The sequence below is a fragment of the Monopterus albus genome, unplaced genomic scaffold (assembly GCF_001952655.1).
Source record: "Monopterus albus unplaced genomic scaffold, M_albus_1.0 scaffold160.1, whole genome shotgun sequence".
NCBI classification, from domain to species: Eukaryota; Metazoa; Chordata; class Actinopteri; order Synbranchiformes; family Synbranchidae; genus Monopterus; species Monopterus albus.
Window position 1 is genome coordinate 715,857 of NW_018128040.1, and position 17,185 is coordinate 733,041.

General features: G+C 42.1%; 2 protein-coding genes across 4 annotated transcripts in view; one reads left to right on the forward strand and one right to left on the reverse strand.

Moving 5' to 3' along the window:
* The window catches only part of accs (1-aminocyclopropane-1-carboxylate synthase homolog (Arabidopsis)(non-functional)), a 10,193-nt gene extending 3,515 nt beyond the window's left edge, over positions 1-6,678 (reverse strand). Inside the window, exons 1-8 of one of the 2 annotated variants that reach the window (XM_020615232.1) lie at positions 6,553-6,678; positions 3,003-3,733; positions 2,836-2,895; positions 2,618-2,688; positions 2,443-2,512; positions 980-1,046; positions 282-379; positions 15-92 (exon numbers count right to left, since the gene is read on the reverse strand). In XM_020615232.1, coding sequence (XP_020470888.1) covers positions 15-92; positions 282-379; positions 980-1,046; positions 2,443-2,512; positions 2,618-2,688; positions 2,836-2,895; positions 3,003-3,733; positions 6,553-6,658 — 1,281 coding nt within the window. In that variant the 5' untranslated portion in view covers positions 6,659-6,678. Of the gene's footprint in view, positions 1-14; positions 93-281; positions 380-979; positions 1,047-2,442; positions 2,513-2,617; positions 2,689-2,835; positions 2,896-3,002; positions 3,734-4,667; positions 6,185-6,552 lie in introns of those variants that run through there. The other variant, XM_020615231.1, reaches the window with a different exon arrangement.
* A 97-nt stretch (positions 6,679-6,775) lies between these two features.
* Positions 6,776-17,185, forward strand: part of furinb (furin (paired basic amino acid cleaving enzyme) b) — an 88,875-nt gene continuing 78,465 nt past the window's right edge. Inside the window, exons 1-2 of one of the 2 annotated variants that reach the window (XM_020615235.1) lie at positions 6,776-6,857; positions 13,877-14,156. In XM_020615235.1, the coding sequence (XP_020470891.1) occupies positions 13,980-14,156 (177 nt within the window). In that variant the 5' untranslated portion in view covers positions 6,776-6,857; positions 13,877-13,979. Of the gene's footprint in view, positions 6,858-7,092; positions 7,182-13,876; positions 14,157-17,185 lie in introns of those variants that run through there. The other variant, XM_020615233.1, reaches the window with a different exon arrangement.

Genomic DNA, 17,185 nt, shown 5'->3' on the forward strand with positions numbered 1-17,185 from the left:
GGTTCATTAAGTACCTCTTGCTTGGCCCTTATCAGACCTTCTTCTAGTTTCTCTACAGTGAGATGGAAGGGTCGGCTGTCTTTGCCATCAGGCTATAAATAAAGAAAAACAGGAGGAAAAGGGAGAATATATCAACATTCAATCTGGAGAGCTGACAACCCATGCTAACACACCAGATCACACGATACACTTCAAATGTGAGTTATGTCATACGCTCAGTAAGATGGTCAAACATTACAAATGCATAATTTCAGCAAGTAAATCAGGTTCTGCTTTCCTACCTCACAGTCAAGAGGAACATGATAGAGTTTCACATCACTATACTGACCGACATCCTCTTTAATGATACCATAGAAAGGAGTCGCAATGAGAATGGCATCTATAACATGAAAAACACAATAACCACATGACATTCACATAGAAACATATATCACCTCTTAACTTTAAGCAGTTGTTTAAGCACGCACACACATAATGTATCTAATCTACTGATGTATACGTGACCTGTCTTTAATGACTCATGTAAGCTTCTATTTAGGTTAGTAGTAGTGCAGTTTAGAGGCAAATCCACCACTTATAAAAACTGGCTAATCTAATATAGCTGGGCATATTAGCACCAACATGATCCAAGCTGGTAGTAAACAGATAAACACGGGCTGCTTTTCAGGCTTGTGAATATTATATTAGGACAGTTACTGAGCAAAACAAATCTACCTCATTGCTTAAAATGAGGCTTTGTTTGCCATGGCACTAAGGAATAATTTATGTAGCTGACCAAATAATTTTGAAAAACGTGTTTTGTTCAAATTATTATGCTACAGCCTACCCATTCTCTGCTATACTTTATATGATAATCATTTTTAAAATCCCCCCCCCCCCAAAAAAAAAAAACACCTTGGCTAGATTTCCCTTCCCATTGCTGTTGTAATATTTGTAATAGAGGTACCGTTTGTGCATCTCAGTGTATTTGTGAACTTACCCTTAGGGTCACAAATTACTGCAGCAATACATGAGAAGAGAGAAGTACCGCCATTCATCACCACGACCTGAACAAACACACATATCTGCTGTATTACAAAATACCCACTTAACGCTCAAGGAGGCCTGATAAATATGCCACGGGTTCATTACAAATTACATCTTTATAAATTAAGCTGGTCGCCCTTAAAACTGTGTTTGTTCAGTTGTGGCATTTAGCATCTTTTTCACCATTAATGACTCAGATGAATAAATTAACTACAATGAATGGCTATAATCCAGAATGTCCTCTGTAGCAAAAAAGGGGTTAGTTGTCAGTAATTACATCATTCGCTGGACATTAGTATTAATCACAGGAACTGAACCAGATTTACTAATAACATAAGCCCAAAAAGGAAATATTTTATGTTTGTGGTGGAAAAGATAATGAAATAGTTTCCTATTCAACATCACAATGTAACATTACCTTATTAAAAGTAAAGGTTCTTCAGGCACCTTTCACTTGTGCAAATGCAAATGATCAGAAGTAACAGAGTCAAAAGTCATTCTGAAGAGTAGATGCAGTTAGACTTCGAAATGATGAATGAATGCTGCAGGTGAATCAGGTGGCAGTACAGCAGATGCTGTGGTTGTTGAGGTTTGCTGTGAACTAAATTAATTCAAGCACATCATTCCAATTCCAAAAAGCATTTATTATTACACTAATACGAAACAGTTCAACAATACTGAAAGATAATCAGCAGTCTGAAAGATAGGGGACAGAGCCACCATTCCTGAAAGAAATAAATGCAGTATTAGACAAGAAGATTGTCACAGAGTGGGTCAGTCTTTTTTAGGGCATAAGCACAGTCAAGTCCGTCACATCCCCCGTCCGGGGTCTCGCTCTCCGTCCTTCTTCGGAACACACACACACTACACTACCCCAGTGCAGCAGCATACTGCCTCTTTGTTCACAGCTCACTTTTGGCTCCCACGTGAATTCCCAAAACTATGTAACATATCATCTTCAGATAAGGATGTCCCAGTGGGTTAAACAAAACAGGCCATGAACCCAAAATGTTCTTGCTTCAGCACACACAAAATATTCACGTAGTGATAAGGTTTGCAGAGATTAATTATTGACTACTGTATACAAGAACATGTAATTTACACACTATTAATGGGTTATATTACATATTAACTGTAGCTTGTTTAACCACTACAATGCATCTGCAGTCATAATGTGGCTGTTGTACTATTAAATGAAAGAACCAGAGATGCGCTTACTCTACAAAGTGTATGTAATTAAGTATATGTATAAGTAATTAAATGTTGTTATATTTTCTACTTCTGCTATTTATGTGCTTTCCAAAACCCTGCTTATGATTAAATCCATTTAAAACTGTAGCACTCGTCCTACACGTACTGTTCACATCACTTACTGTATGTTACATTCTAGCTTGAAAAGTAATAAACCTCACTCACATTGTCAGCTTCAAGCGGCTTTGGGGAACAGCAGTAGTGAGTCAGGAACTTTGCCACCTCTTCTCTCAGGCTGAAAAAGAGCAAGACGGAAGGTTAATGACTACTTTGAAATGTCTTGTTCAAAAGGTATTTTACTAGGAGCTTTCTGAGAAAATAAGTGCTTTATTACACTTACAATGTGTGTCCCCTCCAGTCTGAATACTCCAACAGGGCTGGGTCAACATGAAGCATGTCAGGCTTGGTCAGCTATAGCAGAAAGGAAGATGAAATTCATTTGTGAATGCAGGCTAAATGATTTAGAATAATACACAATGGCAGACACATATTATAGAACACCACAATCTACAGCATTAAATCAGCATTATTAGAACATGCCTGTATTATTTATAGTACCCGTCTATGAAGAAGATCATAGCATAGTTTGTTCTCACTGGTGCCCATATTGATTATACCCTGCAAGTAAGAAAAAAAGAGGGCCTTGTAAATTATCATTATTTCATCACTTTAACAGATTGCAGCTATTCAACAACTGTAAATGGTACTATTTGACACAAACTCACATCGGGGTTGTCTGTGTCATGGTGTTTGTCCATGATGTATTGTTCAAAGCCCTCCTGGAGAATACCATGATGCTGTAGGAAGTTGTTACCACGGATGGACAAGTACCTGCTATGGCCAGGGGTTTTTCCATCTCCCAGCGTTGTCAAAACAATCTGAGACATTTTGCAGGCAGATGTAGGTGCTGTTGGTTTTATTGTGTCCTGTGCAGAAACAGCCTGCGCTGTGGAAGTTTCTGAAAGGGGCTGAGATAAAGAGGACGACACACGGGGGGCGGTGCCTGTGGTCAGATAAGTTTGGGGTGAGACAGAGAGGTCAGCTGGTGTTGTTGCAGTGGTCGCAGCACCCTGTCGAACAGCAACTAATGCCCCAGTGAGCATACTAAACAAGCGGAGCTCATGCTGGCGCTCCTGTTCCGCCCTCCTCTCCTCCCGCTGTTCCCTGCGCTCCTCAGCCTGCAGCTCTCTCTCCAGTTGCGCTTCCTCCAGGGACAGGAGGCGCTCCTCTGCTGATTGCTGCCAGTTCAGGAAGCTGGCCAGGGCTTTATCCAGGCTCCTCTGAGCACCACACCTAGCTGATGTTTTGCCACCCCGTCTATGCTTCCTCTGTCTCACAGAGGTCAGGGGATGAGAACCCTCCTTGCTGGGATGCTGAGATATGTCCTGTGGCACAGAACCACCAACAGTCTGGGCGTCAGCTGTAGCAGACCCTGCAACGTTCAGGTCACTAAAACCTGGGGACATGAAAAAAAGAGGCATTTGTTACACTGTGATAATTAAGGTAATAGTAATAATAATGTGACAGTAGGCCTACGTAATAAAGACAGATGAGGCCTTAAACAATATGAAAGACTGTTTTAATGCCAGTGCTGGAAACAAATGCATCAAAAACCCTGGTTCCCCTCAACACACATCCTTAGAGGACAGCCAAGATAGGAGATCAAATTTAAAATAAAATTCTCCCACCTTAAGCTCCTTCCCAAAAGAGAAATCTGAGGCTGTTAAGGTCTGATGTGAACTAAATTAATTCAGGCAAATTATCCCAATGATTATTTAATATTACAATACTTCCGAACAGTTCAATAAGTTGTAAGACAATTCAGCAATCTGAAAGATAGGGAACAGAATCACAGAATCATCTCATTAGATATGAGAAGTGTCAAAGAATCAGTCAGTCATTGTTGCCCCTACAGTACAGTCAGAGTCCAGCTGTGTGCATACGTGCCACCATCACGGGCAATGGGGGGTCCAGTGTCTTGGCCAAGCACACTTCGACATGTGGACTGCAGGTACCGAGATTCAAACCTTCAACCTTCTGGTTGGGAGACGACTGCTCTACCCACCGCACCACTGTTACTATATTCTGTTTGTTTGTTTTCTCCACTACACCTTCTCAGTGACCCTCTGTAGATGAACCCCCCTACACTCAGTCAGGATCTATTTAAAATGGGCACACATCAGATGAAGGCCATGCCCTATATATGGGATTCCTGTTAACAGCCACATCCAGAAGGCAAGCAATGACACCCAGTATAAACTTATACTTCTGACACTCTTAAACTGAATATTCCTGAACTTAATTTATAAAAACTTCAATGATAATTAAACATTACTTGACTCCTATTTTCTGCCATTACAAATAATCATGACAGTATTTGGACTGACAACCTGAAGGTGAGGTCCTTGTATTTGTTGAACTCTCTCCTCGACCCAGTGTGTCCTCTGGCTCCAGTAAAGACTGCCCATCAGTTTCCTGGTCATCTCCAGACCCATAGTACATCTCAGGGGGCGCAGCACCTGAGTTAAGCATGCTGTCCTCAACAGCTTCACATTTTATGTCCAGCGGATCTCCAGTTTTTGGAGGCTGACCAAACAGAAACCCACCCGAGGAGGCGGGCCCAAAGGAGCCCGCTGGAGCTCCTTGGAGGTATGCATCAGGCCCGCTTGGGCTCTGAAACACCTGTTGAGCTATGACAGCTCCGCCCAAGGAGGAGTAAGTAATAGCTGGTCGGTTCGCCAGCACCCTGTCCATCACGTCATAAAACTTCCAGGACCTCAGTTTGTGGTTGTCCTTGATGCGGCGATACTCGAGCTTCATCTTTTTGATCTTCTCCCTGCACTGGTCACCTGTGCGGTAGATGCCCTTTTCGCGCAAAACGTGTGCTATTCGGTCAAATACACGCTGGTTGCGCAGTGAGCTCTCCAGTTCAATCTGGACCGACTCGTCGGACCACAGCTGGAGCAACTCCACTATCTCCGGGTCGGTCCAGTTGCTGCCTCGCTCATGCCTCCTACCACGAAAGTCCATCCTCTAAGTTACTGAATGTATTGTGCAACGCAGAACGAGGGGATAGTATGAGAAATGAACAGCCTAACTACTTCTATCTTCCCAACTTCAGGAACACCAAGAAACGCTGGCACTTAAAACGTATTCTTTCTGTCTGTAGTTTCTGAGAACAAAATAACGTTATGACATATGTCGTTTGTGGTTTTGTGATCTCTCAACGTAAGGCTAAATCAAAAGTGCAGGTATTCGGAAACAGCCTGCTGTGGAGCTGGCACTCAGATGTAACATCCACACGGTTTGGAAAGATTTGGAACCGCCAAGCTCTGTCTAGCCGGTGTTAAAATACATTAGTCACTGTTAACAGCAAATTTGTCATAACTTGGTGAAATTGAGAAAACACCCATAAAAATATAAGAGCCATCTACTTCCGGGTTGACGGCACATGCGTGCTGCCTTGTTCCGGTATAACTTTGGACCGTGCTAACGAGGAAGCGGCTGAAAGCGGGCTGGATTGCACTTATACCAGTCTGTAACGCGGTACACACAACCATGCGAGCCAGAGTCGGTCTGGAAGCTTTGTGTTACGGCCCCCCCTGCCGTACAGTGTGCTGTTTTACCCGTGTGTGTAGGTTCAAAGGATGCCCAGAAGATGGCGCTCACATACAGCGGTACAAATCACCTATCTTGAAAGCAAGGATGTGTGTTTTACTTACAGCCGTGGCCCGGAATTCCTTGTAGCGGTTGGAACCTACACAAACTCCTATAATTCTAACAAAATATTTTGAATTATTACTAGAAATACACTTAGAGGTTTTGCCATCAAATATCATTTTATTGTATAAATATGTTTTACTGTTATACATCGTGAATTTACAATCATACAATCCCACGAACTAATTAATTTCACAAGATACTGAAAAGCAAGCTTCTCATGTCGAATAAAAAAAGATTAGCCTGACTTTGGCCGAGTTTATCCCTGGTTTCACCTGTCTAAAAGCGGTAACCCACCCCGTTCAACGACCGCGGTGATACAAATCGAGCATATACGCGATGGTCCGGTCGGCTCTTAACGTGACGTATTTCCTGAAGAAAAGGATTTGTGGCAGTTTTGTTGTCTCCATCCAGGAATGAGGCGTTATAATGTGTTGGCTCGTAACCCTTTATTCTCCCCCTGCTTGATATCTATGTATTTACTGTGCTTGTGTGAGTTAATGCCAACAGACTATACTCAGCAAACAAGCCATGTGAAATAATTTAAAGACTTACTGGAAATCGTTAAAAAATAACGGAGGTTGAAGTTAACCGGCAAAATATAACGATGGTGATGGTTACAAGTTGGTGGCGGATAACAAGCGAGACGAGATAGTTGCATTCCGCACTTTTGGAGGAAGATGGGTGTGTGTGGAATGCATTATTATTCGTCCCCTGGAATAAGTAGCGGACGCGCAGCGTTGGGTTAGATGTAAACTTGAAAGTCAAGCCACAGGAGAAAGGGTATCTCCACCCAGGGGAAGAAGAAGAGGATGTGGAGTCGTGACGTTTCGGTCGTTGTTGGCATTTGAGTAGCAAAGGTACGACTGACAACTGCTTGGTTCTTTTAGTTTTTCTCAACCGGACGAGTTAAATGTGTTCAAAGCAGGGAGGGGAGTTGTGGCAGAGTGGGTGGGAACAATGGGAGTATTTGCGAAAAGCATGACGGCTGTTTTAGCATAAAGTCTCGGTCAAGGCGGAGACTGCGCTCACCAGTCTTCCCAGTCAGGTAAATCCTTCCCCAGTCTGGACAACACGCTTTCTTGTCCAGTATTGCTGGACCTTTTTTGTTTGAGGAGACATGACTTAGCCCGACAACTGACCAGATTTGATCCGCAGCTCTTCCTCTCTTAAGTTATTTGTTGGTAAGTTAACAGCATGCTTGTTGTTACTGTTGTGTTTCCTGTCGCATGTTATTTGTAAATTGAAATTTGTCTCGCTGGCCTCCCTCGCCTCTTTCTCTCCTGCGCACACACCTGCATTTTCCTTTTCTCTCTTACTTATTCACCCTGAAGCCTTAATAGGCTAAACCCCTCATCAGGTGCTTTTATCTGTGTAAGGTGGGAATTGCTGTAATCAATTTCACTTAGTTCTGCTTCTCAGGACGGGCAGAAATGGTTTAGACTTAGCTACGCACTATTCCTCTTCACACTGGCATCAGGTATAGCCTATGGGTTTATTTTAAGAAAGGCAAAGTGATAAGCAGAGGGTGTTTGAGCCAACAGGCTGAAAAACTCAACTTTATGTGATCGAACTCATCCGGTCACTGTTGTTACTTTATACCTCTATGCAGTGCCCACTGGGATGCTGACAAGGGATAAAGTCAAGGTCACCAGCCAGTGAGGCAAACAGCACAGTCCTGAGCATCCTTCTCAGTTGGATTACACCACCTCACCTCATCACTGCTACTCTGTGAAACAAATCTTATGTCCCTTTGTTTGTGAGGCCTAAATCTTGCAGGCCAGTTAGGAGCTCAAATCTATTAAAAGGGTTGGTTCTGTGTTATATTTATAAAGCAAGAACATCCATCCATCCATCCATCCATTTTCCTCCACTTATCCGGGACCGGGTCGCGGGGGCAGCAGTCTAAGCAAAGATGCCCAGACTTCCCTCTCTCCAGACACTTCCTCCAGCTCCTCCGGGGGAATGCTGAGGCGTTCCCAGGCCAGCCGAGAGACATAGTCCCTCCAGCGTGTCCTGGGTCTTCTCCGGGGCCTCCTCCCGGTGGGACATGCCCGGAACACCTCCCTAGGAAGGCGCCCAGGAGGCATCCGAAACAGATGCAAGAACAGTTTGGACTAATTGGTTCACATGCACCTTCTTTGTCATTTTTTTTTTTTTAGCTGTGAGCTCTTTGAGCACATATTTTATAAGAAGCATAAAACAGGAATGCAGTGCAGAAGAAAGGAGTATATACTGTCAACAGTATACAGTAACTCACTTGTAAACTAGGGCAGAGGGAGTATTGTGGATGAAGGGAAGTTTGACACAGGGAACAATGCCAGGATTCAGATAGCAGTTAAAAATTGGAACTCTCTGTGGGACATTACTTAAAGAATTGAATCTTTCTCCTGAACACATTTCTGCTACCCTAGACAATATTTTATCAGAGACGGTAGCAGCTAAGATGGATCAGGCCTTAGTGGTACTCAGTCAACAGTGTTCTCACTCACTTCATAGTGTGTCTCAGATGATCGCTGTACAGCTCACTGTGAACCCCTGTCCTGACTGAGCACACAACATGCCTGTGCAGTGTGTCTGCTTTTCCAATCACGCTCGTGCTTGGAGCAATTTTCTCTCTCAGGAGAGGATGCTTGGCTATCAGCAGTACTTCACAAATGCTGCAGCCCTCTCCTGTACCTTGGATTTGTAGGAGAGGGCAGCCTAGAGCACATGGTGGGTGTTGATTTGGCTGGTGGGCAGCCTGAAATAGAGCTGGAGTGCTGCATATGGTCTGTCATAGCTTCATGTGCTTGTCATTACCAGTGGAAATTGCCTGTTCATCCCCATTAAGAGTAGATCTGTTATTTTGTTAAATTATGGTAATGGAATCTCTTTGGAGTGAGACTAATGTAGAAAAAGTTAATTGAATGCACATGCTGTTTGTCAGATACATTGCATCGGCGCTACCGGACATGTTCATGTGACCGCAGGCTTCCTAAGCAGTTGTTCTGGAGCAGCTGGAGGTCAAGTGTTTTCCAGGTCATACACATTTTCCAGATGGGTAGGAAAATAAAATTGGCAACCTTGTAGTCTCAAGCCCAGTCCTCTAATTTCTAGTCTTTTCTACTATTAATTGCAAGAGGTAGATCTAGAGTTGGTCTATTCTTACAAAGTAAAACATTTTAATGCGTTTGATTCTGTGGTATTTTAATCAGAAGTGGAAGTTATGTCCAACCAGATAGTCATGTATTTATCATTCCACTCAGCTACAGCTACAGCTAGCTGATAATGGATTTTTTAAAGTAGGAATATTTTAGTGGTAAAAGGAAAACCTATATATCCTGGCTGATATTAGTCTTTATGTGCTGTACACTAGCAGTCAAACGATTGGACACAGTTCAGTGGGGAAGTGTGTCTGAAGTTTTGACTACTAGTATATATAAGAATTCCTCAGATTTGGTTATTAAAGAATGGCAAGAGAGACATTTATATTGAGGCCAGATATTTTACAATTAAACAATAAGCTTCATTATCTAAGAAGGCAGTAAATACTGTACAAGATATGGAGGTTATGAACAGTTCACTTCAATTGAAATTAAATTATAAAAATATTTGTAGCCAATAATATACCTTTTGCTAAGGTGTTTGTCTGACCACAGCTTTAACATTCAAATCACTTTACATCATTGTAAAGTATAACTCTTAACACAGCCTGTAAGAGCAGCGAAAGGTGACACTGATAATGATATTGACAACTTGTTGATACGACATTACTTTTGCCATGCTAATAATATGGAAAATCTTCCCCAGATCTTGTTAGACCTTCTTTGTGTTGCAGTCGGTTTTCAGCTCATAAAAGATTTTAAAAGCTATAAAGCTGCAAGTCTAGAATATCCAGCAGTGTAGAGGCTGTTGCCCGAAGGCTTAATGATGTTATCAAGACAATAATAAATGCACGCTGTTGATGCATCGCAGATCCATCTCCATCTCCATCTCTTTTCAGCGGAGCTGAATAGCGAGGGGGCGTCAAAGGACTGAAATCAATCTGTGGTTAGTTTGTGCAACACGCTCTTGTCCTGCTGGGCACTGAGCGCCTTCACTGGAGTGATGGGGTGGGGGCAAAAGTGCATTACACAAGGGTACCTCAGCTTTTTGTTGCTGAGGGAGAGGAGAGGATTGCTCATAAAATGTTATGTCTTCAGAATGTCTAAGCAGGGTGTTTTGATAGGAGCAACCTGTTGTTGCTCCTGCTGCTGCTCTGTTAAGTGAGAAAGTGTTTTTAAAATCTCGTAAAAGAAAAAAAAAGCAGGAATCTTTGATTTAAAACAAATCTTGCCATTATCACCATGAGATACTGAACCACATTTAGAGGTCTCTCAATGGATTGAAACAGAAGGTTGGTGTGTTATTTTAGCATACCACAGGTCATTAGTCCGCCCCTGCATTTCCACTGGCTCACGTATTCGAGTGTACTATTAGTATCAAAAAAGGTTATGCAACTAAGTTTTTATTTGCATTGTAGTTTAGGTTCTAATGTCTTAAATTCTGTGGTTTGAAGGTTGACGTTTCATTTCAGTTTTAGGCCTTTGATGTATATTGTAGGAGCAAGCAGCCTCTTGTTAATGCCTCTCCAGGCTGTGTTTTGAGAGGAGGTGTTTTGGGCATCGTTTTAATATATGCTCATTATTTTCCGCAATGCTGTATGGGGGGGGGGATGGGGATATCCCCCGCCACTTTCACTTCCTCTCCCCATCTTCCACCCTCAGTGACAGTAGGCCCCCTGCTCCTGTTTTTGTGACTCCAGCATAGCATCTAATGAGCTCAGAAGAATTGCTCTGCGGGAAGAGTGACAGCCCATAGGCATGTTTCCACTAACTCTCCTAGTGCGCTCAAATCACACCCACTCCTAAATGTATGTGTGAAGCCACAGATGTATAGAGTGAGCTTCTTCTTGTTTAATAGTTTGGATAGCCTAGTTGATTGGGCAAACGAAGGCGGAGGGCATCCTGTGTGTTGATGAAATGTTCTGAAATGTGTATCTTTTTTTTTAACAGTGGATTTTATGAAGCACTAAAGGTAAAAGCAGCGCCTTACCTGGAAACCAATTATACTGTCACACTTCAAATTGGCCACTGCCAATAGGTGCAGTACAGTATACTTTAAATTAGAGTTGAGAAAGGGGTAGTTACTTGACAGAACCCGAATTCACTACTGATAATCAATATTATGCATTTGCTAAAACTGGATATTTTTTTACTTTAAGAGGTTTAACATGAATGAAGCTTAAGCAATTGTGACAGATCTTGTCACTTTTAGGATTTCTCTTTTGGGAAACAAAGGCTAAATTGTTCTTAGTCTTGTAAGTCTGTGGGCAAAGAAATAGGTATGTTGTTTTGTAACATGTCAGCATATAACTAAAATATCCCTCTCTGTGCTGCCATCCGCCCCTTTTCACTATTTCAACCACGTCATCTGTAGCACTTTTCAGATAGGTCACATTGCTGCCTTCATCAGTCTGTTAAAGTGATGCTTTCTGTCATTAGACATAGGTCACTTTTCTGTTAATGTTCCTCGTTCCTTCATTCAGACATACCCTGGACTGTGACAGAGAGAGCCACAGTACTTGTGCTTACTGGCAAATAACACATGACATTGTCATAATCTTGTGCGTGCCTATCAGTTCAGGCTTGCTCTGTGTTGAAAGTGATAAGTAGATGTTGTCTGGACTAGTAAGATTGCTGTCACAATGTTTAGGGAAAAGTGACCGGGGTGCTCATTAGCCCCCTTTAGACATGGAAGTCTTTCCATTAATCTAACTGCATCTGAGGGTGTCAGGTTCATGTCAAGTCCTTCGTGTCATGTCAGAATGAGCACCCTGTTTACTTTTCTGTAAAGGGCTTGTGTTATCAGACTGTTTTTAGACACTGCCACCTGCTGCCATCATAACTGCCAGCGCTCTGAAAACACATTATTTTTTCTTTCACCTTTAGCGGCTCAGTCAGTGGAACAGTCTGCTCTACTACAGGGTTGCCTTACCTTGCAGAAGACATTGGCTCCTATTGTTTTTCAAAAATCCATTAACAACACTGAAAGTCTAAAGCCTCACAGCAGCACCACAATCTGAAACTGTTTGACCGAATGGCTATCACACTGACGATTTTGCAGTTCTCAGAGCCTCAGGGAGCTGGAGATAAAAATGTTAATCAGTCCTTAGGGTATAGAGGAAGGACCACAGTGTCGTTAGAATTAAAAAGGTTTATCTCAGTGGGAGTCTAACACTGCCAAGCAAAAATCATGACAGTCAAATCACGAGATATCTTGTGAGCACAATATGACTTCAAGTCAGGGCAAGAGAAGATCTAAAAATTAAGAGCTCGAAATAGGGACAATCTTTTGGGGAGACTGAACATGCTCAGTAATTTTCACTGCAGTTTACCCAGTGGTACGGAGATTCAGGTCAGGCAGTGAAAAGGGAAGGAGGTCATTAGGATTCGTCCTTTTGGGACCATGAATATCTACAGAAAATGTAGAGGTTTGATACTGAAGTAGACAAATTTACCTTAGGATGGAGGCAGGGGAAAGCTCACAGCTGGGAAGCAGACTTTGATATTTCTTGTGTAAAAGTACAAATTTTGACCTGATGGCGGAAATAGATGAAATGCGCTAGAGGCAAACCAGTGGAATTTAACACCTATGAGAGGGTTCAGATGTGTTAGACAGCACCATCCATCAGAGTTTGAACTTTTGTGAAGGCATACTGAAGCTACTGCAACAGCTCGTGGTGGCCCAACACCTCACTAAGGCACTTAGTTGTTGTTTTTTCTTTTGTCATCGTTTGTACCTGATGGTTATAACCACTGCCAAATTAAGGAATACTTTATAGAAAATCCTGTTATGGCAGTAAGAATGACAACCAGTCCATGTGCCCTTTCTGTACCCACTAAGAGGGTTTGCATTGGAAATTCTTTCTTTCTTTGAATTTTTGAATCCTCCACAAAACCAGCTTAACTTAAATTAGTTTAATTTACTTAGATTAGACTCTTTCAGTAGCTGTTATTTCTTTTCACACCAGCTAACAGTGTAGCGAGGACTGACTCAGTGAATAGTACCATGATGCCGCATTAGTGGGATCAGCAGTGGGACTGGACAGGCATTTAGACCTGCATCACCTCCCTCCTCTTCATCTTCCTTAGTATGAGCTTGTATATACCTAGCGGATTCCCACACCTTATCTCTATCTTTCTTCTCACTCACAGTCGGCTAACTTGCCTCAAAGCTTTCCTTTTTATGTGTGACTTACCTTTCCCACAACTCAAAGGGCTACAAATCAAAGGCCCGCAGTCTGAAAATCTTGTTTGTTTTTTTTTATTTGAACATCTGCTCAAAATTGTCCTTTCTTATCATGTTTGTTATTTTACTATTCATTTAAAATATGTGTAACAGCACTTCTTCAATCTAAAAATGGGTTCGTTGAATAAAAATGTTAAAATTAACAGCAGTGTCTGAGTGAGATTTAAACGTCCTCACCCTCAGATGCCTTGTCTTTCTAGCTGGCACTACAGGCTGTGTTCTGGTTTGCTTGGAGCTTGTCCTGTATTGCAGCGACATGCCTACTGTATGTCATTATCATACATTACCATTTTAGGTCTGAAAAAGACGAGGGAGGGTTGAAAAATAATTCTGTTTATGGCAGTGCCTTTGTCTGTTTTTACCTAACGTTAATTCATTATGATCTGTTTTTGTTTTAATTGTGAATTTGACAGTGGACTGGGTCTGTGGGTGTACTCTATTTTTGCTGCAGTTTTGTGTTTGTGCAGTAGGTAATTCAGACCCAAGAGTGACCCACTTAAGAAGGCCATGTTTGTGTTTATAGCTAGCTCTTTCGTCTCATCTCTAGGCCACTGTTCTACTTTGCTGCTGTGAGGCAGAGCAGTCCCGCTCTGCCCGGGAAGCAGGGACAGACAGACAGAGAGGCCGCCCTGCGAAGTGTTCTCCTTTTCATGGATGCCAGGGTGGACCTGCTGCACTTATGGACAGTCCTTGTCCTCCTAACAACTGAATTGATGTGGACTGATGCCGCAGAGGTCTACACCAACACTTGGGCTGTCCAGATCAATGGGGGGCCAGAGGAGGCTGACCGCATCGCCAGGGAGCATGGTTTTATCAACCTTGGCAATGTAAGTTCTGATTTCATGTTTGCATGAGTATCTCTTATACTTAATAGCTGCATATATTACCTCATCCGTACAGTCTGTACAATTCAGGTGTTAAACAACTGTTGTACATCAGAGCCTCCAGGCCATCCAATCTGTTTGTGCAACAATTTGCAAAAGTATGCCATCCTCCACTTCCTATAGCTTAAGTGGAGCATGTATAACTTCCTAACACACTGGCAGGGAGTTGTGTTTACAGAGTAGTGTTAGAACTAGACTGGAATAATAAGGCTGTTTTTTGTTTTTTTGTTTTGTTTTTTAGGGTCTGAAGGATTGTTATGTTTAATCATGATTTAAGTACTTTAGTTTTATTGCTAGCACTTTAGCTTCTATTTTAGGGATTTCCAAGTCATTTTAATTAATTGAGCTGTTGTGTCACACACTTTGTAGATAGATGAAAGAAGAGTAATTGTCAGTAGAGGAGAAGAATGGAGTTTTTTTGGGGGGGGGGTTGTGGTGACTTGTGGTTCTTTCAGTGGAGTGTTTGGTCCCCTGAATATCAAAATGATTCCAAGGCTAAGCTTTTCCACATTTGTGCTCAGCAGTTGACAGCAAGTCTGTTTGGTCCCCTCTTCCCCTGTTGCTCCACTTGAGTCTTCATTTGCATGTGCCTTTGTGGAGCTGCCTGAGTGCTGCACACGCCAGTGAACAGCCTTCTGGATTACTTCTTAGGAATATGCGTAGGAGGTTGTGCATGTTCCCACCCCACTTCTTCCCACCTCAAATAAAGAGGATTTTCTGAAAGAGAGCTTTGCAAAATTAATAAAGGTTTATCTTTGCTTTCTTTATTTTGTCAAAGATGGAGCTTTGTCTGGAGTGCAAAGCCAGATGTTTTTAGTGTCCCTGTTATCGTAGTGAATAGTCTCATGGATTTTACGACAGTCTAGACCAGATTAGATGTGTGTCATTCTTAAATGCTCTTTATCGTCCACTCCATAATATCATTGTATCCATGTAACTTAGCACTGAGCTTGTCTAAGGGGCTTACATTCAGCTTGAATATGGAGTTCATTTAGTATTGATCTGGATAGATGCAGTTGTCCCAACAGTGTAAAACTATTGTACTGCGGAGTGAAAGAAAACTTGCATTAGGTATAATGGCCCCTAACAGACTTTTACACTTAATTGCTTCTGTGAATTCTAGATAGAGAATCAATCTTTTGTCTTAATGGGTTGGGTAAAATGAAATGTTCAATATTCTGCTCACAGACCACACATGCGTATTCTACACAATCATCCGGGGGCACTGCTATGAAACAAAAAAGTCTTATTTTTCTCTGAAGGAGGCATTTCTTTTTTCTTCGTCTGCTTCTTTACTTATGTGATTGTTTGAGATGCATGGCTTTAATTTGTTCCTCCTGTTAATTGGTGAGTGCATCAAAGGAAGAGAGAAAGGTGTCTTATAAGACAGCTGTCTGTAACTGAATCTCTGCTGCCAGATTGTCTCTTATTGCATGTGACATTAGGCCTCTCAGGTTTTGGAGCAGTAAAGGGGAGTGAAGACCCATTTCTCAAAGTGGGCCTTAAAAGCAACCCAATCATCTCACCCCAGCCAACCATCGCAACCTTTCTGTGGCTCTAGGTTGCATGACACCATAGCTCACAAGATGTCAGTCTCCTTTACATTCTTTTTTTTTTTTTTTTTGAAGAAGTGCTACAGTGGAGCTTCTTTTTGCAACTTTGAAGTGAAGAGGCAGATATTCCAACAGTGGATATAGATGTCTGCGGGTTTTGTGAGAGTGAAGCGTGATAATAAAAGGTGAATAAGGAAGAGAGTAGGAAAAATTGAGATAAGTGACAGAAAAGAACATAAGAGAGACATGGGGTAAAAGCAAAGTGGCTGTGAGTGTGTCTGTGGGAGACACTAGAGGCAAAAAGGGTAGGGAAGATGGCTAATGGAGGATGGTATTATGGACCAAGATGCATGAGTGCTGGATGAATGAAAGGGTGAAATTTAGTATTTTCTACTGCCACTAATTGGATTTCTGGGAGTACATCCTCAGTCACTGGTTCACAGAGGCACCTAAATAAGTTTTATTTTAATCTCTACTCCCTGAGTGAGTGCTATGAGTGAAGGAAGATTTACAGGCTGTGTTCAGCGTCTGCTCTCTGACTACACTGTTGGGTTCTGTGAGGGTATGGTTTAGCTAAGGTAGGACTGGGGGCTGAGAGGGGAAACAGCTTGTTCATTTTTCCATCATTCTGGGTGGCTGTTCCACAGGGTACTTGAAGAGAGCACAAAGGCTGATGTATAATCAGGAGATAATGGGATTTTTATCTCTAATGTGATTACAAGATCATCACGTAACTGATTATTTGTTCATTGCAGAGCTCAGAGAGGCCTTATTGTTTTTGCGCATCTTTCTGTATTTGCTGATTCTCTCATTATGTTTTAGCTTAATTTTTTTCCAGTGCGTGTGAAGGGAAGAAAGTGTGCTGGAATGCATGTGTGTTGATTTAAGAGTAAATGTCATCAAGACGCCCTAGGGTGCAGTGCCATTTGATCATTTGTCACAGACCATCGTTATATCTGTATCTTTGTTATGTGTTCAGTAATTTTTTTTAATAATGCCTTTGTGTCTGTGTGGGAGTTCCAAAGCAGGGTTTAAAGCTAAATGTCATGTTATGTTCTTGGTGAGCCATCATTGATTTTATAAGGATGGGCAGGCTCTGTGGGCGTTGACAGACTGAATCACCCTCTGCTCTGTGGAATAATGTCTTTCTCTATACATCTCCCCATCTGGTTCTCCTGGCGTCTTTCTATTTTTATGGCTACATTATTCAAAACATGTGGCTGTAGTGTAATTAGAATAGAAAACACTCAGGTTTTGTTTTCCAAATTCCCAATGCCTGCTCCAGCAGCTATGTCCTCTTCAAAAGCAGCAGGAAAATACTCCCCTGGCCCCTGTGTTGCAGAGGTAATGGGTCATTTCCAGGTAGTGAGTGAGCGTATGATTGCAGTCACCTTGATTCAGCTGATTGCTCGATAATAT